Raw genomic sequence first — 27,944 nt, forward strand, 5'->3', positions numbered from 1 at the left:
CAGCTGATTTCTCAACAGAAACCCTGTAGGACAAAAGGAAGCGGCAAGAAATATTCCAAGTGATGAAAAACATGGAACTACAACCAAGATTGCTCTACCCAGCAAAGCTATCATTTAGTACTGAAGGTCAGATAAAGAGCTTCTCAGACAAGGAAAAGCTAAAGGAGTTCATCACTACCAGACCAGCTCTACAGGAAAAGTTGAAGGGTCTTCTTTAAGAAGAAGCTAATGAACAAAAGAATCTGACCAGCTAAATAGATCCAGAGACATTGACGGAGGCAACAGACGATCATATTTCAGAGGGAAGAGGGAAGGGGGGTGGAGGGTGGGAAGAGATTAACCAAAGAAGTTACATGTATAACCCATGGACACAGTTAATAACAGGGTGAAGGCCTGGGGACAGTGTGGGAGCGAGGTGGAGGGGGTCAATTGGGGGGGGAAAACAGGACACCTGTAATACTCTCAACAGTAAAGATAAATAAAAAAATTAAAAATTTTAAGAAAGTAATTTCAAGCTATTGTATCAATTAAATTATCAATCCTCTTTAAGCAATTAAAACTTTTTGAAATTCTTGGTAGCAAATGCAATTTTTTTAAAGTGTTTTCATTGATTTTTTTTGAGAGAGAGAGGAAGTGAGAGGGAGAGAGAGAAATATCAATCAGCTGCCTCCTGCACGCCCCCGACTGGGGATCGAGCCCACAACCCGAGTATGTGCCCTGACCAGGACTTGAACCCTCCACCTTTTGGTGCACAGGATGCTGTCCAACCAACTGAGCCACACCAGCCAGGGCTAGCAAATACTATTAATCCACATACATGACTGTGCACACACACACACAACCAGAAATTATCCATAGCACCCAAAATTAAAAACAAGTGTAATATCTGAGACATCAGCCTGCAAGGAATAAACGCCTGCTAACCTGAGACAGAATGCGGGATAGAAAGAACTTGTATTTTAACCCAGAAAAATCCTTCTGCTACACCAATATCAACCTACAGTTTCTTTTCTCTCTTTAAAAAATAACTTATTTCCATCTGACCAAGCGAAATTGATGGAATCGCCAATTAAAGCCCCACACAATTATTTTGCCTATTTATTTCTATTTAACAAGCCCGACAGTTACTTTTAAGGAAACATTATGAAATATTCTCCAATTAAGTAAAGAATTATTTAAGAGATAAATATTCTCCACGGGCTCTCTCAGCGTGTGCATTGGGTTGACCTCACGAGACTGTTTGGCACAATCCTAATTTTTACAAATGAGAGAGAAGGCAGGGATCCTAAGGAACAAATTAATCACCGAGGGATCGGTGCTTCAGTCCCTCGAGAGCTCATCTCTCATATTGGTGAAGTGCCTTTTACTACTATAAAATGCACACGTCTGCCCTGGCTGGTGTGGCTCAGTGGTTAGAGTGCCGCCCCTCTCCCTGAAGGGTTGCAGGCCCCATCCCTGGCCCTGGTCGGGGCGCGTGCAGGAGGCAACCGATCGATGTGTTTCTCTCTCATCAATGTTTCTCTCTCCCTCCCTCCCTTATAGAAAAATGTCCTCAGATGAAGTTTAACAAAAAAATAAAATACACGTGCCTGCGAGATTTCTGCAGGGCAATTCCTCCCACTGGGCCCGACAGCTGATCGCCCTGCGGACGGTCACCACGGGGCAGGGAAGCCACTCACGCCAGGTGTGCTGCGGCTCACACCTGGTCCTTCAGGTGGACGGACACCCGCTGCAGTCACGATGCAAGGGCTGGACTTCGGACCATTGGAAGTCCTGCGGAAGGTGACCCCGCCCAGGACACCAGCACCTGACTGCGCTCGGGACCAGCCAGCTGTCCCAAACACCATAAAATACAAAAATGACATGGATTTGTATCTCAAGTTAATAACATTTTATTTACAAAAATAGGCTGGAAGGGACAGGGCTTATGGTCCCATATTCTTTCCGGGGCGGGGGGGCTATTTTGCGCCCTGGTCTAGGTTGATTTCCTTAACAATGTCTGACGTCAAAGGGAAGCTCCTTCGGACGTGTGCTGTCCCTAGAAGCTCCGGTGGAACGAGGGGGACGCGAGGGAGGAGGGGCACCGACAGGTGGTTCTCGGAGCTGGCGCTGGGGTTCCTCATGCACTCGGGACGCAAGCCCACCGCTCGACACCCACGCCGCCCGCTGCGCCTGCAGGAGCCGAGGTCGTCTCTGGGCTCGAAGGACACTTGCTCGCCGAGGTGACACGGCCGGGTGACGGGGGCGAGGCCGGCACTAGGACATGACCCCGAAGACGGGGTTGTGGCGGCAGATGCGGGGGCCACACTCCTCGTAGTCCTTCTTGGTGGGGCAGACCTGGAAGAACTCGGGCTGCGAGGAAACAGCCAGGACGTGAGCCCCGGGAGGAAGGAAACAGCAGGCCCCCCAGCCCTCCCCAGACCAGCGCGCACCCCCTGACCTCCCCCCGGGGCCCGAGCAGCTACGTGGGGTTCGCTTCATTGTCAAATGTCTACTCGGCCTGCCCGGCCGGCGTGGCTCAGCGGTTGAGCATCGACCCATGAACCAGGAGATCGCAGTTCGATTCCCGGTCAGGGCGCAGGCCTGGGCTTCAGGCTGGATCCCCAGCAAGGGGCGTGCGGGAGGCAGCCGATCAATGACTCTCATCACTGATTCTCTCTCCCTCTCCCTTCCTCTCTGTGAAATCAATAAACACATATTTGAAAAAAATACACACACACACATCTACTCAGCCTCCGTTTGGGATCAACTCTGCGCCCGCCCTAGATCAGCAACTGGTCACCTACCCGCACGGCTCAGGGGGAAAAGTAATAATTATGGAAAAGCTCCTGGAATGGACGATGCACGCAGACGTTTCGGGTGACGTTTGGATTTCACCGACCCACGCTATCCGCGCCCCTAACGAGCGAGGACACTTAGACGTTTTCCATCTCATTAAATGTGCGCCTGGCTAGGGCCACAGGCACCGTCCAACCTTCAGGACGCTAAGGACGCAGAAGCCCACGCGCGGGGCCGCGGGGGACTTACGGTGGAGGCGAGCATGGAGCCGCCGAACCACACGGCGTAGCGCTGCATGTGGTGCGTGATCACCTGCACCTCCACCGGCCGGGGCTGCGGGGGAAGGCACGTGGTCACCCCGGGCAGTGACCTTTCCATGGACAGGCGCGGCCGCCTCCGCCTGGCGGGACGGCCCCTCCCGGCCTATCCCTCTGTGGGTGTCAGCCACTCGCTGCCTCAGGAAGGAAGCTCCTGCTGCCAAGCCCCCAGCCCCCCGACACCCCACCCCTAACCCCTAGCACCCAGCTCCCAGCACCGCCCCCTAGCCCACCGCCCCCACCCCACCCCCCTACCTCACCCCCCAGCCCCCCAGCCCAGCCCCCCCAGGGCGGTGCGAGAGCAGCAGGCCGTCAGGGAGGGGGTGCGTATTTCTCACAACACTAAAGGCATTTTGAAAAGGAAAAAAAAAAAAATCTAAGCCACTAACCCACTTCATTTTTTTCACTGAACAAATTAGTTGTTTTAGGGTTGGAGCGATAATCCCAAATACCACTCAGCGTCCCAATAATGCTCTGAGGAGTGACATTTTGCCAGCAGTGTGACTCAGCCGGTGGGGACATCCGCTCGCACCCGTGAGCCCTGCACCGAAGCCCCAGCTCACTTAGGAGCCCAAGGGAACGGCCGGCTAGTGGGGAACAACTGCCACCGGCTCCCCGCTCACGGCAGTCACTTTAGTTCAGGGAGAACCCCCCCCAAAGGGCGCTGGAGAGCCTCCTGCAAAGGGAGCCCATCTCCTGGGGACACCGGTCCTCACGCGATGGCCGAGGGCACAGGGGAGACCCGCAGGCCAGCCCGGGGGCGGGCAGGAAGCCGTGGGGGCTGCACTGCGGGCCCACCAGGCCCAACCACACCCCAAGGTCAGGCAACACCCTGGGTGGAACTTCGCAGCGTGGCTGAGACAGTGACTCAGGCATCTTCCGTTTCCCGGCACCGGCAGGCTCAGCCCCCAGCCTGGAGTCCGGGAGACACAGCTCCCCCTCACCCGCACCCGTCCCGGCCCCACCTTTATCCTGCCTCCGCTGAGCTCCTCGCTGAGTCGCAGCCTGGCATCCACCACCCTTTTCAAGTCTCTCTGCAGCCGACGGCCAAAGTCCCTGAACATGGTCGAGCCTCCGGAAAGCACCACGTTCTAGGAGACAGAGCAGAGGGGTTCCCCGGGTGAGCCACCCGCCGCCCCACGGAGCTCCCGCGGGCCTGGCACCGCACCGCAGCCGGTGTGAAGGCCATCGGGGCGGCCACGTCACGCTGCCCAAGAGGCGGACGCCGCAGTGTCTCCCGTGCCACAAACGCTTCCTCTCGGCTCTACTCCTCAGTCATAACCCGGGGAAAACGAAAACCGATTCTGCCCCGGGGGGGGGGTCACTATGCACAATGGGGACCCTTGACAAGGACCAGGAGGGCGAGGCCACTGTATAAACCAACAAACTGACCGGTTATGAGAAAACCTATGGCCTAGTCACGCTGGACCTTCCGCTCATTCTGCCTTAATAATGGCGGGGAAGCAGGTCGTCTTACACACCTGACCCACCAGAAGGGGGTGCCAGGGAGCAAGGTGTTTTCACGTGAGACGCCCTTGCTGCCCACGTCCCCTCTCTCCCCCTGAGACTCTGCTAAGTGGCCACAACAGAAGCCTGGGGAGCAAGGGAGGTGACGGGGGGGGGGGTGTCATTAAATCTCCTACCAGATTTTGATGGAAAAGGCGTCTTCTTTCAGGCTACAGGATATTACTTAGCACAATGAAAGTGACATGAAGTCCATCCTGACTTCACTTTCTTACAGAAACTATCACCCGAGGAAACCGTGCAGAGGAAGTGAGGCCTGGCCCCACTCGCCCTGAGTCCCTCGCCTCCTGGGCACCTGCACTGGGCCTTTTGCTCATTTGTTTACTTCTGTGTGTTGCCCCCACAGGGGTGCAATGTCCATGGTGACAGGAAGTCTTTGCTGGTCTGTCCCAGCTGAGCCCGCAGCGCCCACAACAATGACCAGCACACAGCAGGTTCCCACAAACACGCTCGATGAATCCGTGAGCTGGCGGCCCTCACGGCACCCACAGGCCACTAGGGATTCTGACGGGAAGTCTGCGGGCGCTGGAAGACCTGCTGACCTGCCCCGTGAGCATTTCAGCCAGAAAGCGCCTGCTCCACGCGGTCAGCGAGTTCTCAGATGAGAACTGGCACTGATCACACATGGCCCTGTGTCTGTCCCGGGAAAGGAAGAAACCTTGACCCAGGTAAAAAAATATCGAAAAACCTAAATCCAGAAAAAGAATTGGATCCTGAAACAGGATGGAGCACAAAGTCCCATTAAAAATATTTTTGAAGAATGTTAATTACTTAAGAAAATGTTCACAACATGACACTAAGTTGACATGCCAGATACAGAGTATAAATACAGCACAATGCGTCTGCATTTCAAACAACTAAAGAGAAAGAACAGCAAAGTCACAACCAAGAAGCAGTGATGACAGGAGAGACCAGTTTTCTTTATTGACGATTTGGTACTTCTCCAATTTTCTAAATGCATCTTAAGTTGGAAATAATACCCTTTGCTCATCTGTAGATTCTAAATTTTTTTAGGAAAATGTGTTTCGACAACACAGCGCTCCGACCTACTCAACTGCCGCGAGTCCTTACGTACAGTTAGCATGATTGCACCGTCTGCTCACGAGGTCCGTGTGTGCACTGTGTCTCTCAAGAGCCCTCAACACTCACAAAGACACCTTCCTGTGCTGCACAAATGTTTACTTCAGGGTGTCACATGGAAGTCTCGGCTGAAAACTACCTCTCCAGAAGGAAGGATCCTGTCTGTGTGCCAGTAAAACCTCCCAGCTCCTACCATCAAACACACCACACACCTGTCAGTCGCCGAAATGCAAGTCAGAAAGAGTCCGTGTTAGTAGTAAGCTCACTTAATTACCACCTGATATGGTATTAAAAATAACAACAATCCCCAATGCTGTCACCCTAAGTATGTTTGTACTGGAGGCTCTACACCAAATCCAGTTTCACGGATACACAGTGCCATCTACTGACCATCCTGGTGACGTTAACCAACTTCCTGGGCTCACTGCAGACACAGTGTCAACCGCCCACAGAGAAGTCTCCACCCGACCCGACCAACTACTCACTACAGGTGAAGACAGCTCGTCTGAAGCTCCAGGCAGCGATCCCTGTATCATGTTGTGAAAGAATGTGCCTCTTTAGGGACAAGGGCTTTCATACTCTAGAACTGAATCCAAAGACTGGGACCCCAGCGAAGCAAGAGCAACCCTGTTTCTAAGACGTGAGCTGTATTGTGTGGAGTCCTAGAGGAGACGCAAGATCGCAGGGTATGTGGCAGCTATGACAAAGAGAGAGTCTTAAAAGCAGTAAGAGAAAAGCAGTTCGTCACCTACAAGGGAGCTCCCGTAAGACTGTCAGCTGATTTCTCAACAGAAACTTTGCAGGCCAGAGGGGCTGACCCTCATTTAGAATCAAAGGACAGATAAAGAGCTTCCCAGGCAAGGAAAGGCTATAGGAGTCACCACCACCAAACCAGTACTACAGGAAAAGTTAAAGAGTCTTTAAGAAAGAGAAAAGACAGGATACATGAATAATTAAATGGCAATAAGTACATGTCTATCCACAATTACTTTAAATGCAAATGGAGTCAACGCTCCAATCAAAAGACATATGGCAGTTGAACAGACAAGAAAACAAGACCCTCAATGGGGAAATAAAGTGAGGGGGTAAAGGGATGGAAAAAGTATTTCATGAAAACGGAAACAAACAGCCCCAGCTGGTTTTGCTCAGTGGTTAGAGAGTCAGCCCCTGATCTGAAGGGTCCAGGATTCGATTCTGGCCAAGGGCATGTCCCTCGGTTGCAGGCTCCATCCCCAGCCCTGGTCGGAGGCAGGCAATCGATGTTTCTCTCTCTCTCTCTGAAAAGCAATGGAAAAAATATCCTCAGGTGAGAATTTAAAAAAAAAAAAGAAAATTCCACTTCTGGGTATTGATCTGAAAAACCCCAAAACACTAAATTGAAAAGATATATACATCCGTATGTTATTTACAATAGTGTTATTTACAATAGTGTTATTTACAATAGCAAAGACACGAAAGACACCTGTGTCCGTCGATACACAGATGGATACATAAGCGGCCCATATATCCAATGGAATACGACTCAGCCATAAAAAAGAATGAAATCCTGCATCTGCAACAACACGGATGGACCTGGAGAGCATAATGCTGAGTGAAATGAGTCAGACAAAGACAAATGCCAGGCAATTTCACTTATATGTGGAATCTAAAGAACAAAATAAACAAAGCAGAACAGAAACAGACTCACTCACGGAGACAGAGAACATTCTGACCGTTGTCAACGGGAGGGGTTTGGGGGGTGGAAGAAAAAGTGAAGGGATCAAGAAGCACAAACTGGTGGTTAGAGAACAGTCACAGGGATGTAAACCACAGTGTGAGGAGTGCAGTCCGTAAAACTATGTACAGCGTCAGAACGTGGAACCACTGGGCTGGGCACCCGGAACGAATATAACACTGTATTCCAAGTTTCATTGAAAAGTAAAAAATTATTTAAAGTGAAAAAAAAAAAAAAAAAAGAACAGAGAAAGTAAAGCCACTGAAGACAGTTAAAGAATTGATATATCCAAAAGAAAGTTCAGCCTATGTCATTCAGAACCTTCCCTTCTATATATATATATATACACACACACACATGCAAACTACATTTTTACATAAAGTGAAACGCTATGTGCAAATCTCACAACCTGCTTTTTCAGCGACCAATAGGTACTGACATCTTTTCATCTGAATTTACACTGATTTACCTATTTCTTTTTAAAGGGCGCACAGGTGAAAAGCTGAGTCCCTCCCCCGTGAAACGCGGCTGCCTGAGGCTGGGCTGAGCGCAGGACCCCTCGCGCAGAGGTTAACCGAAGGCGGGGGAGGCTAACCAACCGTCCCTTTCCGCTCTCAATACGTGCCTGTTAGCAATACTTCCTTTTCTCCGATCTATAATTACCACGTAGCTATCATTAGAATCAGCGTTTTCTCAAGTTTCAAGATTCCCTGCCATCGAAGAATTTTGGAAAAAAGTATCCCGTGAGCGTTTTCTATTTGACTGTTTCATTTCAGGCCCGGCCTTCCTCCGGCAACGCCGCGTCAGCCCAATGGACCTAAACACGCGTCAAACAAAACCAGGGGAATTCGTGGAAGTCAGAGAGTACGCATCCCTTTCATCTTTCAAGCCACACGTATCGTTACAATTGTCCAATTTAAAAGACAGCTTGCCGGATGACCGTAAAAGACACCAGAAGAGTTCAATTAAATCCTTCCAGCTTACTGAGTCATACTTCACACGTCTAAGGCACCCACACTCCAAGAAAAACATTTTGCCAACAGAGGGGCCTTTAACAAATGCTGTGAGACAGAAGGGGACATGGGAGGGCCCGCGTGGAGACAGTCATAACCTCTCCCGAGGGCAGTGGGCCGACGACTGGGAGGAGCGCACAGCACCTCACCGGGCCCGTGGCTCCTACCTTGTAGAGCGGACGACGCACGTCGATGGGACAGTTCTGTATCACCTCATCGACGACGTCCGAGATGGACTCCACGAAATCCGGGTTGGCAAACTACATTGTACGTGAACACAGAAGAAACATTACACGTTTCTCTCAGCAGGAAAGAACAAACACGTGCGTATTTTTAAATATGCCTTTACTGGTTTCAGGGAGAGGGAGAGAGAAACATCAGGGATGAGAGTCATTGATCGGCTGCCTCCCGCACGCTCCCCGCCGGGGGCCGAGCCTGCAACCCGGGCCTGGGCCCTGACCGGGAATCGAACCGCGACCTCCTGGTTCATAGGCCGATGCTCAAGCCCTGAGCCGCGCCAGCTGGGTGAGCACGCTTTTTAAAAAGTAACTTTAACAAATACAAACCGAGCGATGTGGTAAGTGAATCCCGCGTGACTGGGTGTGCGCAGACTGAGGACAACACACGTGCCCTCAAGAGACGAAAGGTGTGGTTTTCGTGAAGGAAAAATACGGAACAGTAACAGAGGCGGACCAGCCCTGCGTCCTAAACACAGCGAAGCCAGCTGCTGAGAATGTGGGAAGCACGCACGCGACGCGCGGGGAATGGTGAGAAACACCGTGTGTAGTGAGCACGTCGCTCGTGAGCGCTGATGTGTGAAAAAATTAGCCAGGATACAGGGGAAAACAGAGGCAACGAAAGGTCGCTGTACAGTGGCTTTATTATGTAATGACTGGCCCTGGCCGGTGTGGCTCAGTGGTTAGAGCATCAGCCTGTAGACGGAAGGGTCCCGGGTTCGATTCCAGCCAAGGGCACGTACCTTTGGTTGCAGGCTCGATCCCCGTGCAGGAGGCAACCAATCAATGTGTCTCCCTCACATCGATCTTTCTCTCTTTCTCTCTCTCTCTCCCTCCCCTTCCACTCTCTCTGAAAAGCAATGGAAAAAATATCCACAGGTGAAGATAAAAAATTTTTTAATAAATAAATAAATAAATAAAACGTAACGACTGCCCTGGCTGGTGGGGCTCAGTTGGTCAGAGCGTCGGCCTGCGCACCCAAGGATCGCAGCTTCGATTCCCGGTCAGGGCACATGCCCGGGTTGCGGGTTCGATTCTGGTTGGGGATTGTGCGGGAGGCAACCAAGCAATGTTTCCCTCTCACGTCGATGTCTGCCTCTCTCTCCCTCTCCTTCCTCTCTCTCTAGAATCAATGAAAATCATGTCCTTGGGTGAGAATTTAAAAAACACACACAATGTAACAACATAAGATTCCTGTTACTGAGGAAACATCTTTAGATTCAATTCCTTAAGTTAAATGAGCTGAAGCATAAATAATTCAAGGACATGGCATTGGAAACACGTTTTAAAAATCCAGGAAAGCTCTGACCTGCAATAGCGTTAGGGAGGAGGGGTCCCACCCGCCGCGCCGTTCGCTGCACAGGGTCAGCGTTACGTCTGTTCCAAGTCAATGATACCAAGGGCACGAGCGGACGGGTACAATATTATCAGGTTATAGTCACACACACGTTTTTGTGCCATTCCCGTGTCATATGCACATCTAAAAACAGGAGCCGCCCAGCCAGGCGGGGCTCAGCGGTGGAGCGTCGACCTGGGGTCCAGGCGGTTGGGGTTCGATTCCCGGTCGGGGCCCAGGCCCAGGTTGCAGGCTCCTCGATCCCCAGCAGGGGGCGAGCAGGAGGCGGCCGATCAATGACTCTCATCATTGATGTTTCTCTCTCTCTCTCTCCCTCTCCTTTCCTCTCTCTGAAATCAATAGATATATTTTAAAAATAAATATAAATAAAATAAAAATAAAAACAGGCAGCAGTTTGCAACCTGCCTGTTGAATACAAACTGAATCAGGCAGGAAAATATACCAAAATCTTTTTAAAATGCATTTTATTTAAACCGTAGAATGCTTCCCCTGAATTACTGCTTCCACCGACGTGATAATATGTGTGACTCCCGGCGAAAAGGACGGTAGGGGTGACCCTTACGGACAGTCCTCGGACACGAGCTTTAACCGAGTGGCAGCAGGGACACGGCCGGCAGGTGCCCTGGGCAGAAACCGGGATCAGATGGCGAGGTTACGTGACCTCGCTGTCACACAGAGGCCCTGAGAGTGACTCGGTTCCCTGTCAGCCTGCGATTCCTTTCACATCCACCGTCTCCCGTTGCTCTTCAAGCTTCCTCCTAAGCCTCTCGGCAGAACCGAGTGTTACTATTTACAGACCGTCGCGTCCACGGAGAGCAAAGGGAGACAGTCGGTCGGGCAGACGGGCGTCCCGGGGGCTGTAACCTTCGGGGCCACACACCAGCCGTCTCGCTTAGCCGGCGGCCGCCTCGCACAGCGACTGGGAGGGATCTTTACACTCGGGGGGGGGGGGGGCAGCATTGCCCCATGCAGGGCGCACGCCACAGACTCGAGAAGCCAGCGCCTCACCTCGGGGTGGAAGAAAATCTCGGGCCCCAGGAAGCGCTCGTAGCCCACGTCCACGACGAACGCCTTCTGGTTGACGGCATTGATGCCCGTGTACTGCTTGACCCACCTCCGGGGGTCCACGTCGTACTTGGCGAACTCCTTGACGATGTCGGGGCAGATGTAACAGTACCTCTCCTGCGCACACACAGAGGCGGCATCGGGCGTCAGCGGCGAAGCCAGGGCCTCCGACAGGCACCCGGGAACCCCAAGTGTTCAACACCCCCGAACCGAGACCGCCGAGCTCGCGGCCCCCCACGGCCTTTCCCAGCAGAGGACTGCCTTTCCTCTGGGGCCTGGGGAGCGGCTTTCTACTGTATCAGATTTGTTGCATGTTTTCTGAAACAATGTCTCAAGGTATCTACTAAGTATCTCATCTCCATCTCCTCTTTCATTATTCCCCACAGGCGCCCACGGCACCCGCCCCGGCACCCACGGCCACCCCCTGGACCAGCCGGCCCGCAGGGCAGCCTCGCCCGCCGAGCAGCAGACGGCCCGATGCCCGATGCCCGCAGCACTTGCCAGCGCCCACCCTGCGCCCCGGACGCAGCCCGGCCACGAGCTGCGCGGCGAGTATTTGCTGAGAGCCGGGCGCAGGGATGGACAAGGGGGCAGACGCTCGGGTCCCGGCCCCGGGGCGTGCGCTCTGGCGGAGTCCATACGAGGAAGCAGGTGGCACAGCGGGTTACAGACGTGGCAGGGGCCACGGAAAGCAGAGGCAGACTCAGGCGGGCCTGGACGGCGCCGCTGCTGCGGGACAGTGTGCTCGCGGCCTTCACCTTGGGCCACCTGCCTAGATGTGCAGTGTTCCCTCCGCCCCTGGCGACGCCCGACTTGGACGCTCGGGGGGGTCACCTGTCCTGAGAGCCACCCTCAGCCAAGCGGCAGGTGGCACCGAGCACCAGCTTCTGAAAGCTTCCTGGGGGCAGGCGGGGAGGAGGGGCCTTGTATACAGGGGGCGAGACTATACGGGTGCGCCCCATCCTGAAATACCTCTGCTTTCACCAAGGGTGTCGTGCAAATGTGGGGGCACCTCTGATGCTTCCTCTCCTTCAACCAGGGAGGTTACTGGGAGCTCAGACGGGAGGAAAGCAGTGGGGGGCGGGGGGCCAGGCTCTCCCCCCCTCAGCACCACCACCCTGCACCTCAAAACCATAGGAGATGCTCAAGCTCACACCCCACACTAAGATCTCCAAAAACACACAAAATCCTCTCTCTTCATCTACATAAGAGTTGTCCTTCCATTCCTAAGACTCTTTTGCATTTTGATTTAAAAAAAAAAACAATAGCCCGGCCGGGCGTGGCTCAGCGGCTGAGCGTCGACCTAGGATCCAGGCGATCAGGGTTCGATTCCCGGTCAGGGCACATGCCCGGGTTGCAAGCTGGATCAATGACTCTCTCATCATTGATGTTTCTCTCTCTCTCTCTCCCTCTCCTTTCCTCTCTCTGAAATCAATAAAGATATTTTCTTTTTTTAAAAAGTCTTTTTAAAAAAATTAAAAATAAAAAAACCCAGTAACCTGCTCTGCTTTTGCACCCTGCGCAGTTCCCCTAAAAGGGCCTGCCGGCTGCCACGGCCGAGGTAACAGACTGAGCGGGCCCAGCGGACACGCAAACCGGCCCCGACGAGCCGTGCTCCTCACTGAACTGGTCTCATTCTAAAGCTTCCTGCAGCTTTGCCGGCGCGGTAACTAGAGCCGAGAAAACACAGGCGGCTTTGTTTAGTGATTCTGGGGCCTGGAGCGGACGGTTCTGAACCGCAGCTCGCAGGGCACAGGCCACACACAGCGGGGCTGGAAAGGAGCCCGACCCGGGCCGACCGCCCGGGACTCCCGCAGTCACGGCCGCCGCTGTGGGCGCCTCGTCCAGGGACCAGCCGTGCGGGGGGAGCCGCGGGACTCGCTTAACCGGAGGTTCCACCTGATCAGCTCCAGTTACACGAGGCCGCGCCGCGTGGCCGGGCTCGGCGGGTCCCCAAGCCGTCTCGCCTACCCAGGAACGGCCACGCCGGTGTTCGGAGGAAGGGCCGACTTCTAGGTCCTTCAGCCCCCACTGAGCTCGGGCAGCAAGCAGGTGAAGACCCACATTCGCGGGGAGGGGACAGGCAGGGGGGGAGCGGGGTCACGGCGGCAGGGGAAGTGTCCAGACAGCCCTTCTCTCTCACCCCAAACCAGCCCGTTCCCCGTCTGTTTTTACCTTAATGGCTTTTGCGGTCTCCAGTGACTGCTCAGGAGGGATTCCCACCTCCCTCTCCCTTAGCAGCTGTTGAATGAAATACGTAATATCTCTACCTGCGATCGGGATGTGTTTGATGCAGCTCCCGATTACATAGCCTTCTGCCTGGGGGGAGAGGGGACAGGGGACAGTGTCAGCAGCTCCCGCGGGGACGCGCCCCTGGCTCCACGGGGGCCCCCGGCCCTCGCGGCCCAAACGCACTCACGGGCCCCCCCCTCGGCCCCGGGCAAGGCCCTTTCGCGACTGCGTCCGCAGTCCCGCTACGTGACCGGGCCTCCCCACAAGCAACCAGAACAACGTGCTCGGAAAAGCACCAAGGCCAGTCCGTCTCCCGAAAGGAAGGCCCTGTGTCAGGACCGTGAAGCCAGTCTTTATTTTTTCCCTTAACAAAAGGAGATTTTCATCTATGAACTGCTAAACTAACTATAAGTCTATCTTTATTTAAAAATCAACAATCTGGGCTCGGCCGGTGCGGCTCCGCTGGTTGGACGTGGTTCCCGTGGACCCAGAGGTCACCGGCTCCATGCGGGGTCAGGCCACATGCCAGGGTTTCGGACTTGATCCCCAGTAGGCGGCGTAGAAAAGGCAGCCGACCGGTGACTCTCTCTCTCTCCCTCTCCCTTCCTCTCTCTCTAAACTCAATTTTTAAAAAAACACAAAACAGACATTTTTTAAAAATGAGAGAGACTGGCTCGAAGGAGCTCCAAGCACAGAAGATGCTGTGAGGGCACCGTGGAGTCGTGCCTGTCCCCCCGGCCCCCCCGCACAGGGCACCCCGGCAGGGGCAGGGGCTGGGCCTGGGGGGCATCCGACTTCTCTCCCGAGCGAGGGCACGTCCACCTCAACCCTCCCTGCAGGAGCTCCGGCCCTGAGGGACTAAAGCACATCGGTGCAGCCTTCCTTCAACCTCCTGAAATAAATGGTGCCTGTCTTCTCAACGAAAGGAAGTGCATTTTTTTTTTAAAAAAGGCCCCAGTTTGCATTGTTAGAAGGCGTCACGTCACACGCACACGCCCCTGTGCACGCAGACGTCCTTCTAATAAACATAAATGACCAGGAGCGGGGTTGCCTCTGGGAAGACGACCTGGTGGAAAGAGCAGGGATGAGAGCCGGTGGCACTCTCCCCGGTACACTCCCTCCAGACGGGCTCAATTTATTTGCAGAAAACAACTGCAAATACTTGCAGTTCATTTAAATAGTTTATTGGACAAAAATAAAATAATAAAATAATAAAATAAAGAAACAGGAGTCTCTTAAAGCCCCAACGGGGAATCACTTCTCTAATATTCTGAAATGTAAAACCGAACAGCGACATCGCAGAGCACTCTGCGGGTCAGTCGTTCAACCTCCCCTCCCGGCTCGCGAATAAATCCTCACAAAGACCAGCGGCTCCTTCTCTAGAGCCACCCACGTCCTGTGAGTCACAGAACGGAGACAGCCACGGCGTGGCCAGCCACCGCGCCCGCAAACCCATTCCCCCGGTGACGCCTGTCCCCAAGCGCAGAACGCGCAGGAAACTGCCCCCGTTCACGTGACCCCGGGGCGAGGCGGGGCCCTGGCGCCCCCACCCAGGGGCCGGCAACCGATGGCAGACACTGCCAACGCCACGGAGGCCGGGCACCTTTCTTCACATTCCTGGCTGAACAACTCTCGTGACCTAAGTACGGCCACGGCACTGAAAGTGGTATTTTGATTACAGAAGCGTTTTTTTTCTGTAACTGTTCCCTTACCTCCAATCGGGGGAGTCCTACAGAGAGAGGCAGTGACTAGTCTGCTTACCACCGGGATGGCGTGGGTGACCCCGTCCCCGCTGTCGATGATGATGCCAGTCAGCGTGCGCGCGCCGACCTGCCGGGACGTCCAGGACGCCGCCAAGGCCAGCACCGCCTGGACGGGACACGGGCCGTCAGCGCAGGGCTCCTCCGGCGCCCGCAGGCTCGCCCGCAGGCCAAGAGACAGGTCTTCCTTACCGAGCGGCCTCTCTCTTCCCCCCACATCCCTCGCCTCCCCCCGGAATTCAAATCCCAGGTCAGACGAGGAGCCTGCAGGTTCTCGGGCTGGAGGACTCGAGTTGGAAATAAATCGACTTTTTACAAAGTCAGAGAGACAGACGGGGACCTCCCTACGGAGTCAGAGATGGTATCTCTGACCCAGGGGCTCCCGGTGGGGTCCACGGGCGGCTGCAGCAAGGCCACGTGTGGGGTCTGCGGAAATTCTGCTCAGGTGGGACTTGGGCGCTGGTTCTCAACTAGGGTCACTCTGCCCCCCAGGGACACTGAGAAAGGCCTGGTGCCAGTTTTGGTCACCCCTGGGGAGAAGATGCGGGTGGGTCAAGGCCAGAGATGCCGCTAAACAGTCTCGGACGCACAGGAAGCCCCACCACAAAGCTGCCCATCCGAAGGGTGAGGCTGGACCACCCCGGTCTAGATGAGTGGGGGGGGGGGTGAGTACATGAGTCTGTGTGTCTGTCTATGTGTGTGTGTGTCTGTGTGTGTGTGTCTGTGTGTGTGTGTCTGTGTGTCTGTGTCTGTGTGTCTGTGTCCATGTGCGTGTGTGTCCGTGTGTGTGTCTGTGTGTGTGTGTGTCTGTGTGTGTGTGTCTGTGTGTCTGTGTCTGTGTGTGTGTCTGTGTGTGTCTGTGTGTCTGTGTCTGTGTGTCTGTGTGTGTGTCTATGTGTGTGTGTGTCTGTGTGTGTCTGTGTGTCTGTGTCTGTGTGTCTGTGTGTGTGTCTATGTGTGTGTGTGTCTGTGTGTGTCTGTGTGTCTGTGTCTGTGTGTCTGTGTGTGTGTCTGTGTGTGTCTGTGTGTGTGTGTGTCTGTGTCTGTGTGTCTGTGTCCATGTGCGTGTCCGTGTGTGTGTCTGTGTGTGTGTCTGTGTGTGTGTCTGTGTGTCTGTGTGTGTCTGTGTCTGTGTGCGTGTGTGTCCGTGTGTGTGTGTCTGTGTGTGTGTGTCTGTCTGTGTCTGTGTGTGTGTGTCTGTGTGTGTGTCTGTGTGTCTGTGTGTGTGTGTGTGTCTGTATGTGTCTGTGTGTGTGTCTGTGTCTGTGTGCATGTGTCTGTGTGTGTGTGTCTGTATGTGTCTGTGTGTGTGTCTGTGTCTGTGTGCATGTGTCTGTGTGTGTGTGTCTGCGTGTGTGTGTGTGTGTGTGTGTCTGTGTCTGTGTGTCTGTGTCCATGTGCGTGTCCGTGTGTGTGTCTGTGTGTGTGTCTGTGTGTGTGTCTGTGTGTCTGTGTGTGTCTGTGTCTGTGTGCGTGTGTGTCCGTGTGTGTGTGTCTGTCTGTGTGTGTCTGTCTGTGTCTGTGTGCGTGTGTCTGTGTGTGTGTCTGTGTGTCTGTGTGTGTGTGTGTGTCTGTATGTGTCTGTGTGTGTGTCTGTGTCTGTGTGCATGTGTCTGTGTGTGTGTGTCTGTATGTGTCTGTGTGTGTGTCTGTGTGTGCATGTGTCTGTGTGTGTGTGTCTGCGTGTGTGTGTGTGTGTCTGTGTGTGTCTGTGTGTGTCTGTATGCATCTGTATGTGTCTGTGTGTCTGTGTGTCGGGGGGGGTCTGTGTGTCCCTTTTACCTGAACAGCGATGTAGAGTCCCGGCACATTGAAAGACTCGAACATAATTTCCGCGAGGTATTCTCTGTTCTCCGGCGTGTTCAGCGGAGGTTCCGTCTGTAAGAGAGCAGTCACCCAGCTCAGTACTCGCCCAGATTTCACGCCATGACATCAGCCGGTCATCGGGACGCTGGGCGGCACCGCCCTTTACAGCGGAGCAGCCGGGTGGTCCTCGGAGAAACCGGGCCGCGGGCTCGGACCTGGAAGCCGCAGAGCAAAGGCCTCCCTGGGCGCCCTGCTTAGGGACCACAACCAAGAACAGGTTCCGGGGAAGGAAACCCGACCTCTGACGGCAGCACCTGAACGCCCTGGAGCCGAGCGGCGCCAGGTGCCGAGCGCAGGGACACTCGCCCGGGACAGCGAGAGCGCCCGAGGACCCGGGACTTCGGATCTCAGGGGAGGGACGGGCCTCCGGAGGCAGCGACCCCCCCGGAGCTAGAGGGGCGGGAGCGGGACAGCAGCCGGGCGGCGACTGCTCCCCGTAAAGCGCGCGTCCCGCACGTGTCATCAATTTCAACTTAAAAGGAACATTTTGTGGAAGAAGACACGTGACGTTGACTGTACGATGCGGACAGAGTCCATGACCAGGAGATGATTCTTCTCGTTTCTCCTTAATGCTTTATTTTATCTGAACAAGATTAAGCGATATAATCAGGGCCTATAACCCGGATCGGTTTCAACTACGGCCAAAAAAATCCTGCCTCAGTTTCCTCCGTTGTAAGAAGCAAAAATCACAGCCCTGCAGTTACCTCACGGAGCTATGGAAATGCTCAGACGGCTGTCTCCTCCAGCCAGTTCCCCCTCCACCTCCCAGCTGTGAGAGGCCGGTTAGGCCCCCACCCTCCCAGGCCAGGTGATCAGAGGGAGGCCCCGCCCGGCCCCGGGGAGAGAGTCCTGATTACCCTCAACCTGTCGGGGTAACTCCATTCCCCGCCCTCGTGACCAGGTGAGGCCACGACAATGGGCCTATCTACAGGGAAGGTACCTGGGAATCTCAACAGGTGCGCCTCCCTCTGAAAGCGCGGACACCAGGGGTGATGCGGAAACCTGGCAGGTGTGCTGGGCCCGAGGGGACCACCAGGACGCTGCGCCAGGCCTGGGCCGGCCCTTGCTTCTGCCACTGAGTGGCTGTGATGAACCCCGGGGACCACTGACTCCAGACTTCCCGTTTAGTGAGACAATGAGCCCTTTTGGCTTTAGACATTTTTTTTTTTAAATCTTCACCAGAGGGTATTTTTCCCATTGCTTTTCAGAAAGAATAGAAGCGGGGGAGAGAGAGAAATATTGATGTGAGAGAGACACATCGACGGGTTGCCTCCCGCACTCGCCCCAACTGGGGCTGGGCATCGAGCCTGCAACCCAGGCACATGCCCTTGGCCGGAACCGAACCTGGGACCCTTCAGTCCAGGGGCCGATGCTCTAACCACTGAGCCAAACCAGCCAGGGCGGCTTCAGACATTTTCGTTGAGCCTTCTGTTATTTGCCCAGAAAAGCAACCCTGATTCATACTGTTGCAGAAATTCAAGACTCCCCGGGGAAGAATACCTTGGGTTTAAAATGCAAGCACTTGGGAATCCACAGAGCTGTGTCCCTCCCAGTTCCAGCTACTCACCATTAAGAAATAATGATCCTCAGGCTCGGCTCGAAGGTATTTAAAGATCACGTGCTCCATGAACCTTTCCATGAGGTCCCAGTCCTCGATCATTCCGTGTCGTATCGGCCACTAACGCAAGAGAAGCCAGGTGCGTCAGCCCTCGGTGCCCGTCCGTCAGGGCACCCTAACGGCGTGGCCCCGGGAGGCGGAGCAAGCGCAGGATGGAGGCTCCCCTGAATGTTCTTCACGTCGGGCAGGGGTGGGGAACTTTTTTTCCGCCCAGGGCCATTTGGATAATTTATAACGTCATTCACAGGCCACACAGAATTATCAACTTAAAAATTAGCTATGAAAAAAACACACTAGGTTTCTTGAATTTCGAGTCCCGCCTGCGGTTGCCTTGGCAGGGCCGCACCCAAGGATTTCGAGGCTTATATATGGGCCGGCCCTTCCCCACCCGACTAGGGAAACAACAGGCACCTCACCAGAGAGGCTGTTGAGTAACTGTTTATACTCTAACTCCACCCATTTCTAAGGACAAAGGCGGTCTCAACAATGTAGCAGCAGCTGGAAAGTACAGCTCAGGAGGTGTTTTCTTCTTTTTTAGAACAAATGGCTACATAATTTCAGTGCTTCTCTTTAATCCACCTGCAACTTCTAACTGTATCTGACAGGCTAATTAGTCAGCCTGTGACTTTCCTTCTCTGCAGAGCCTGCCTCCCTGTGCAACCCGGCGTCCCGGAGTCCAGGCTGCATCCCGGGGTTTCGAGTCCCCGTGTCCAAAACCACAGCAGCAAAACCTCTTTTCAGACACAGGGATGAAACACAGGCCAGTCCCAAGCACACCTTCCAGACCCTCTGCCCTTCTCCGCGGTTCGCTCCGCGGCTCTCCCCCCGGCTCACCTTGGTGGCGTAGGTGGGCTTGTCGATGGCTTCATCCCCGATGAAAAAGTCCAGGTCGTCCACGCCCCTCAACACCTTCCTCTGGGCTTGGTCCACCGCCTTTGCCGACTCCCTGATGGCAATACCTTAAAAAAAAAGAGGGTTTCCATCACTATCGACGTTCATTTAAATAACTAAGAAAGGGTAATATAAGCCCTGTGCATGTGCAAAGTAAATTTTCCCCATTGGGGATTTATCGGGGGTCGAGGGTGTTCCCAGAGGAGATGCTATCCGGGAGCCTCTAAAGCACTACGGGAACCGGTTCTAAGTCCCCGGTCGGGCGCAGGAGCTTAGCTGGTCAGCGTCCAGTGCTGACAGAGGCTACACGATTCAATCTCTCAGTTCCAGCTGGAAAAAGTATTCCACAAGGTCGTGAAATGCCCTTGAAGTGTATATACATATATCAACAGGTTCCAAATTTTAAAATATAAGAGACAAAATTAAAACCATAAGACAGAAGAGGAGAATGAACGGAAGGAAATAACGCCCGTGTGCTTTTACATCGTTTGAATAAAACTCTGCATCAGATATAAATTTAAAACGTATTTTTAGTCTTGTTACAGAAGAACTGACTTCCCACTAAAAGAAAGAACCAGGAGAAGGCTAATATCATGAAAAGTACAGAAATCAAACTGTTATAAAAATGCACGAGTGGCTTCTGATGCACTGTTTTATTTAATTAATTTGTTTCTAACCCACACCTGAGGATATTTTTTTCCATTGCTTTTCAGAGAGAGTGGAAAGGGAGGAGGGGGAGAGAGAGAGACATTGATGTGGGAGAGACACATCCATTGATTGCCTCCCACACGCACCCTGACCGGGGCCGGGGATGGAACCTGCAACCCAGGTACGTGCCCTCAGCCGGAATCGAACCCGGGACCCTTCAGTCCTTAGGCTGACACACTAACCACTGAGCAACACTGGCCAGGGCTGATATGCTATTTTAATAAGAGCTCAGCCTGGATGTTTGGGAATACACTCAGTAATAAATAATTATATCAAACTCCCCTCCAGAACTGAACATCTAATGTATGTGGAGAGCTTCGCAAAGATCCAATTTCCCATTCAAATTCCTGACCCCTGGTTCTACTCCGAGCACCCATACACTCATTGGCATCGTTTATTCCCAAATAAATCAGTAAACAGACACGATTGTTTTTAAAAGTGAACTATCCCGCCCGGCTGGCGTGGCTCAGTGGTTGAGCATCGACCTAGGATCCTGGAGATCGAGGTTCGATTCCCGGTCAGGACACAAGCCCGTGTTGTGGGTTCGATGCCCAGCAGGGGGCCGGTCCATGACTCTCATCATTGCTGTTTCTCTCTCTCTCCCTCTCCCTTCCTCTCTCTGAAATCAGTAAAAAATTCTTTTTTAAAAAAGTGAACTATCTGAAATCCCCAATTTATTACACATGAAGAGTGGGCAGAGGGGGAGAAAAAGAAGTGACACAGGATGGAAATCACTCCGCCCACCTCTTCTCACTCCAACTCGCTGGGAAAGGTGGCAGGAATCTACAGGACAGGGGTCCTGCAGGGCGGAGGAAGCAGGCACGACCTGCAAATGCTGGGGACCGAGCCTGGGGGTGTCCCCGTCAGAAGCAGGGAGCATGTCTGGGGCCACGAGGCAGAGGATGGGACCAGGACGGCATGGAGGCCATGACTTAACTCACTAAGGCGGCCTGCAGAGATAAACCAAACCCATCTCTGAAAACAGACCGGCACCACACAGAATCACCTGGAGCACAGGTTACGCTTTTTTAAAAAAAATTTTTTGAGAGAGGAGGGGAGAGGGAGGGGAAGAGAGAGAAACATCCATTTGAGAGCAAAACATTGATTGGCTGCCTCCTGCAAGCCCCCCACTGTGTCAGAAAGTTGGGGTTTCTTTTTAGGTCACACCTGCAGCTAACAGCAATATTCAAGAACCAGGTGTCAGACTCAACAGTCCGCCCCCGCCACGGGAACGATCCCCTCCATGAAGACGGCAGGTTGGCTGAAACCCCTGGAGAGACAGTGAGGCTGCTCCGAGCAGCTCTGAGGGGCGCTCTACTTACAGGAGGGGATGATGAACTGGGGCTCCGTGTTGCCTGCGTAGCCCAGCTTGGTGTACCTAGGAGCACAAAGCCACCGACAGTTTAGATGACACTCTCCTCGACACCCCATTAAAGTCTTTTTTTAAAATTGACTTCAGAGAGACGAAGGGAGAGAGAGAGAGAAACATCAACGCGAGGCAATCACTGATCGGCTGCCTCCTGCACGCCCCCAGCTGCGGATGGAGCGTGAAACCCGGGCCTGCGCCCCGACCGGGAATCGAACCCCCATCTCCTGGATCCTAGGTCGATGCTCAACCGCTGAGCCACGCCGGCCGGGCCATTAATGTCTTTTATTATAAGCTCTCCAAGCCCTCAAATAGCGAGCCTCAAAATATTCCCTTGAAATTAAAAAAAAAAAAAAAAATGTGACGGCTGAGAATCAGACACGAATTTCGGATAAGCGAGCAGTTACAAAAACGTGAAATCGTATGCTCGTTTCTGTTGGAAAAATTCTTGTATGCATATATGAGCGCGTAAATTACATCTGTGTGTCCCTAATAACTACAAAAGCGCTTTTACACTCTCTCAGTCTTTACAAAAACCCCATGAAGAAAGTAAACATCATCACTGCTTTGCAGCTGAGAAAACCGAGGCGCTGAGGAGTTAATGAAGCTGCCAGAGCCAGGCAGCCCGTGGGCAGGGAAAGAGCCCCAATCCCAGCAGGTGGCTGCCCCTTCAGGGCTGCTCCCAAGGCGGCGCACCTGCTCCCCAGCTCCACGACCGTCAGTGGGGCGAGCGAGTGACCGCACAATGCTCCTCAAATGCCGCGGCGCACGTCAGAACCTGCTCCCGCCTCCTGAGATGCCTGACGGAGTTTCTTTATCAAACCGTTTCAGGCCGAGCCCATTTTCTGTCAAGATGCTGTGATAGATTCCAAAACTCTCAACTGGAATGAATGCCAAATACTACTATTGTTCCAAAGCTTTTGCTAACCTCCTACGTTATTTTTTTTTTTTAAGTGGGTGGGGGGACCACCACTCAGAACCATCTGCTGGAAATGAAAAGATGAAAGGAACCGTCAGCTCTCCCATCCTGATTGGGTTGCTGTGGTGAACAGTGAGGTCTGGAAAGGGCCCCCCATTCCCATCCTGACCAGGCTGCTGTGATGAACAGTGAGGTCTGGACAGGGCCCCCCATTCCCGCTCTGACTAGGCCGCTGTGATGAACAGTGAGGTCAGGACAGGGCCCCCCATTCTGTAGTGATGTTTGTAATGAGTAAATCATTGCTGGGGGTGCTGAAAGTCACTTTATTAATTCACTCTATTTTATGAATCCTTTCAAGACGCCTGATACTAATTTTTTTTTGACATGGTAATACATTCCAAATTCAAGTAAATTAATTTCATGGTTTTTAAATGTATTTTTACCACATGCTAATTTTACTATTTCTTCCAGGCACTGCCCTTAGATTTTTTTCTCTACTAGTTTTAGTATCTTATCAATTTGTGTCAACTCTCCCATACTGAGGACATTAGTGCTTGCTCAGATATATCTCTAATTTTTCCCCCATCTGTTGTTTACCTTCAGTTACATGCTTTCCGAAATATAACTGTTTAAACAGTTTGGTGATCAAATCCACCGATTTCCTTCCCAGTTGCTACCTGAAGGGGTCCCTGGCTACACTAAATGTCACATTGTTTCTCTGCCAGCCCTCTGCGCAGCTGATACATCTGATGCGCGAAGAGCTAACAGGCAAGTGAGGAATCAAGACCAACCACTTTCACATTGAAGCCCCCGGGTTTCTGTTTATTTGTCAGCACCTGTCACGAGGGCAGCAGCGGGGCGGGGGCGGGGTCCTTCCCACGGGCGCCCACCGCGTTCTCAACGCAAGGCGGCCTCCACGCACCCGACCCGGGGCCTGCCTCAGACGGAGTCAGGACAGACACGGCCACAGCGCCAGCGGCTGCACGGAGCGGCACCCACAGCCACAGCTCTGCCCTTGACACTAAGTCCTCGCAGTCGAGCTTCAAAACGCCACAGGAAGGTCCCCATTAAGACGTCTCACCGCCCCTCCTACACCCATCTACCCGTGTCTGCCTGCTACCCGCCTCCGGGGCTTGTGCGCCTTCCACTGTCTCTTTCTGCAAATACAACAGATGTGTATCTGCTCCCAACATTTTAATTAATTTTGGGGTGGTTTTTTTTTAATATGTTTTTATTGATTTCAGACAGAGGAAGGGAGAGGGAGAGAGAGAAACATCAATGGTGAGAGTCATTGATCGGCTGCCTCCTGCCTCCTCCTGGGGATGGAGCCCCCAACCTGGATATGGGCCCTGACCGGGAACGGAACCTTGACCTCCTGGTTCATAGGCTGACACTCAACCATTGAGCCACACCGGCTGGGCCCCCCAACATTTGAAACCGTCCTTGTGCGAGGCTTACTCCACTCCTGTTAACCTCCCTCTTCACAGCCGTCACTTCTGGCAGTCGGGGGAATCAGTCTGACTACTGTCAACTTCGCGTGTCCCCTGCAGTCGCGCATCCGGAGCAGAAGGCGACACTGTAAGCTCGATTCATCTATGTTGGGAAGTGCAAACGTCACCATGTTACTGCAGGGAGGTGCTTCTGATTGAGATCCCTATGAAGTCCAGTGTTGGCTGCTTTTGCTTTGGACTTTTCCAATGCAGCCCTGTGATTGTTCCTAGCAAATCACCAAACCCAGGGGTGGTATGTGGGGCCCTGAACACATCCTAATGTATGAAAAACTTCTAAAAATAAGGAAGGTGAAAACCAAAAACCCACAGGGAAATGGGCTAGAGAAATGAAGAGACAGTAAACAGAAGTGCAGGTGCCTCTCAACCATGTGAAAAGATGCTTGATTTCTCACATAACGACAGAAGACGTTCATACTAAAACTACAATAAGATGTGTCATTACTGACCTTCTAGATCGGTAAAAATAAAAAAATTTGGCAATATGCTCTGTCAGTGAGTCTGCAAGAAGACACGGGCACTCCCATACACTGCTGGTGGAGACACATGCTCCTGAGTGGGATTTGACACTGTCTTGCAAAATTAGATTACGCATTTCCTCTTTGACCCAGAAATCCCACTTCTAGAAAAATAACCCAGAGATACTCCAGTAAAAAATACAACAGATGTATGCACTGCACAGGCTACCACTGCAGTCTTTTGATAACAGCAAAACACTCAAAAGAAAATATATATATGTGTGTGTCTATATATATATACATATATATATGTAAATATAGAGAGACAGGCAGACAGACACATCTAAAGATGAATGGGCTTCTGTTGGCGAAATCTGACACAATTTAAGCATCAAAACAAGTAATGGCAATAATAAATAAAAACCCATTGGCTATTATAAGAATGACATAATGGATTATAACACTATGGATAAAATAATAACCCATGCAAATATATATATTTTTTTAATCCTCACTTGAGGATATTTTTTCCATTGCTTTTCAGAGAGAGTGGAAGGGAGAGAGAGAAGCATCGATGTGAGAGAGACCCATGGATAGGTTGCCTCCGGTCCGGGCCCTGACCGGGCGGAGCCTGCAGCCAAGGTACATGCCCTTGACCGGAATCAAACTCAGACCCTTCAGTCCGCAGGCTGACGCTCTGACCACGGAGCCAAGCCAGGTAGGGTGCAAATGATAAATGAATAAAGGGGAACCCTGGCCGGTGTCGCTCAGTGGTTAGAGCATCAGCCCACGCACCAAAGGGTCATGGGTTCGATTTCTGGTCCCGGTTGGGGCTTTCTTGGGAGGCAACCAACCGACAAGTCTCTCTCACATAGATGTTTCTCTCTCTCTCTCTCTCTCTCTCTCCCCCTTCCACTCTCTCTGAAAAAGCAATGGAAACAATATCCTCCAGTGAGGATTTTTAAAAAAATAAAAAGATGAATTAGTACAAGCAAAAAGGCAGTTTTTTCCCCCCAGCCTGTAACCAGGGCTGGTGCCTTCAGCAGCAAAAGGAAAAAAAAAAGATCAGTGGGAGACAGAACTGCAGCACATTAAAGACACCCCCACACGGTTGTCAAGGAAACCAAGCCGAGCGCATTTCTGTACAGAAAAAGATCAGGCTAAGGTGAACTCGCCACGCACTGTTCCATGGCAAAAAAAAAAAAAATTAAAATTAAAATCCCGCCTTGAAATACCTGTAAGAGACTGCATTTCCTCGCAGGTTATCTGATTAAGCGCTTCATCTATAAAGCGAGCAGGCACCTTGCATTTCTCAGCCACCGGCCGGCCGGGGTCACCCGGGAAGCACCTCCCCAAAACCAGCTGAGCTCGGGCCGCTGGGAGCCAGTTTCCAAAAGGTCTTTTCTGCATCTTACCACCTCCAGAAGCAATCACGCCCCGAAACTACAGGGGGGAACCATCTACGTGCCGAACAGGCTTTTCCAAATTTAGACTTTTTTGTTTTTCAAAACGAAGCGTATATTTTGCATTTTCTTTTAAATTTTTTAAAGAAAAGGCGAGTCTACGCCAACTGCAGCCGGGGCGAGCGGCGCGCTCCCGGGGAGAGCCGAGCGCGCTGCAAAAAAAAAAAAAAAAAAAAAAAAAAAGGTGCCCAGCTGGCTGACGGAGGGAACCACCTGCAAGGGCAAGAGGCAAAGACTCGTCGGCGAGGGGCCACGGCGCGCGCCCGGAGGCGGCGGCTTTAAGGGCGCTGGGAGGTCAGCGCACCCTTGGGTGGGTAGCAGGCAAGGACCGCGGGCGCGTCTGCAGCCACCTGCCTGAACCCGGCATTCGGGGAGGCTGGGAGGTCGGGGACCCCTCCGGGTCCAGGTGAGCGCCCCCGCGCGGTGGTCCCGGCCTGGGGAGGGGGCGGGGCGGGGCGCCTGCACCTGCACGGGGGTCGCGGGGACCCGCGCAGGTGCCCCGGGGCGGACGCGAGGCAGGTGCGCGGCGCGGCGCCTCTTACCCGGTGCCGCAGTCGACCACGCAGGGAGGCAGGGAGCCCGCCATGCTCGGCAGCGCCGCTCGGCCCACGCGGGCGGCCCGAGGCCCCGCCGCCGTCCGCTCGCCGCGCTCGCCCCGCGCCGCCCGCTCCGCAGCCGCTGCAGCGCCGCCGCCAGCGCCGGGATGCTCCGGCCCCAAGGCTCGGCCCCGCCCACGCCCACGTGACGCCGCTCGGGCCGGCCAATCACGGCGCGGGCTCGGCGGGCACGCCCCGCCCACCGGCTCGCCATCTTTAGTGCTGGCGGAAAGGCGTCGCAGCCCACACGCCCGACTTCCGGCTCGGGAGATTCGGGGCTATTTTTAGCTGACTTGCTGTGCACCCGGACCTGGCGGCTCCTCCTGGAAGTCTCGGCTCCAGTGTCACCTTCTCAAGGAAGTTGTCCCCTCCCCGCACCTTGCTGGCTGTCTCAGCACTCTCCTGCTTTCCTGCAGGACCCTTGCAGCAGGTTCTTATGTGTATTTATCGGTAGCCTGTCGCGCCCCCACTGGGACAGGTGACCTAGGGTGGCGCCTATTGCACGTGTCTGCATAGTGCTTGCTGCGACCCTGGAAAGCACCCAAATGTTTGTTGCATGAATGAATAACCTTCACCATAAAAACTACATATAGACAAAAAATCAACAAGGAAACGGTGATTCTAAACGACACACTAGGTCAGATGGATTAAATTGATGTTTACAGAACGTTTCACCCCAAAGCTGCAGAATGGGCGTCCCCTCAAGGGCACATGGGACGTTCTCAAAGATAGACCACATGTTAGGGCACAAACTAAGTCTCTACAAGGTCAAGAAGATTGAAATATCAAGCATCTTCTCAGACATTTACACCGTGGAATACTATGCAGCTGTGAAAAAGAAGGATCGCTTACCCTTTGAGATAGCGTGGTGGGACCTGGAGAGCATTATGCTAAGGAAAATAAGCCAGTCAGAGAAAGACAAGTGTCACATGGTCTCACTCATATGTGGAATCTAATAAACAAAATAAACCGATGGATAAAATAGATCTAGAGACATAGAAGCATGGAATAGACTGAGGGATCTTGGGGAAGGCGACCGAGGGTGGGTGGGTGGGTGGGGAGAGATTAACCTAAGAACTGCTATGCATGTATGCATAACCCATGGACACAGACAATAGTGTGGTGAAGGCCTGGGGGAGGGGTGCAGGGGGGAAGGGATCAATGGAGAAATGGGGGGGACATTTGTAATGCAACAATAAAGATAAATTATATATACATATATACTTATGTATATAATTTATGTCTATGTTGTAATGCAACAATTAAGATAAATTATATACATATTTATTTATTTATGATACCTAGCAGAACACTGCATAATTCCTTCTCTAGAAAAAAATATGCAGAACAAATGTATGGCCAGCCTTAAGGAATGCAGCCTTAGATTGAGTTAGCACCACACCCAGATCAATACAGGAAAACATTCTCAAGTATCAAAGATGGGACCGTCTGAAAGTTCTCACTGAAACCAGAGA

At 52.9% G+C, this 27,944-nt stretch overlaps 1 protein-coding gene across 3 annotated transcripts; it reads right to left on the bottom strand.

The window, feature by feature from the left end:
* Positions 1 to 1,866: 1,866 nt before the first annotated feature.
* Positions 1,867 to 26,552, bottom strand: ACTR3B (actin related protein 3B; the record flags this gene model as incomplete). 3 transcript variants are annotated; one of them, XM_081147139.1, is made up of 12 exons in its annotated part: positions 1,867 to 2,352; positions 3,028 to 3,111; positions 4,061 to 4,186; positions 8,594 to 8,686; positions 11,028 to 11,201; positions 13,260 to 13,403; positions 15,078 to 15,185; positions 16,859 to 16,954; positions 18,510 to 18,620; positions 19,395 to 19,519; positions 21,482 to 21,537; positions 26,416 to 26,544. In XM_081147139.1, 12 exons carry the CDS (start codon positions 26,457 to 26,459, stop codon positions 2,257 to 2,259), a joined length of 1,257 nt encoding a protein of 418 aa, XP_081003265.1. In that variant the 3' UTR covers positions 1,867 to 2,256. The 3 variants fall into 3 exon arrangements, with proteins under 3 accessions (XP_081003265.1, XP_081003264.1, XP_081003266.1); XM_081147138.1 differs by having other exon boundaries at positions 1,871 to 2,352; positions 4,072 to 4,186; positions 26,416 to 26,552; XM_081147140.1 differs by lacking the exon at positions 3,028 to 3,111 and having other exon boundaries at positions 1,872 to 2,352; positions 26,416 to 26,459.
* Positions 26,553 to 27,944: the final 1,392 nt, after the last annotated feature.

Source organism: Miniopterus schreibersii, assembly GCF_964146895.1.
Source record: "Miniopterus schreibersii genome assembly, chromosome: 9".
NCBI classification, from domain to species: domain Eukaryota; kingdom Metazoa; phylum Chordata; class Mammalia; order Chiroptera; family Miniopteridae; genus Miniopterus; species Miniopterus schreibersii.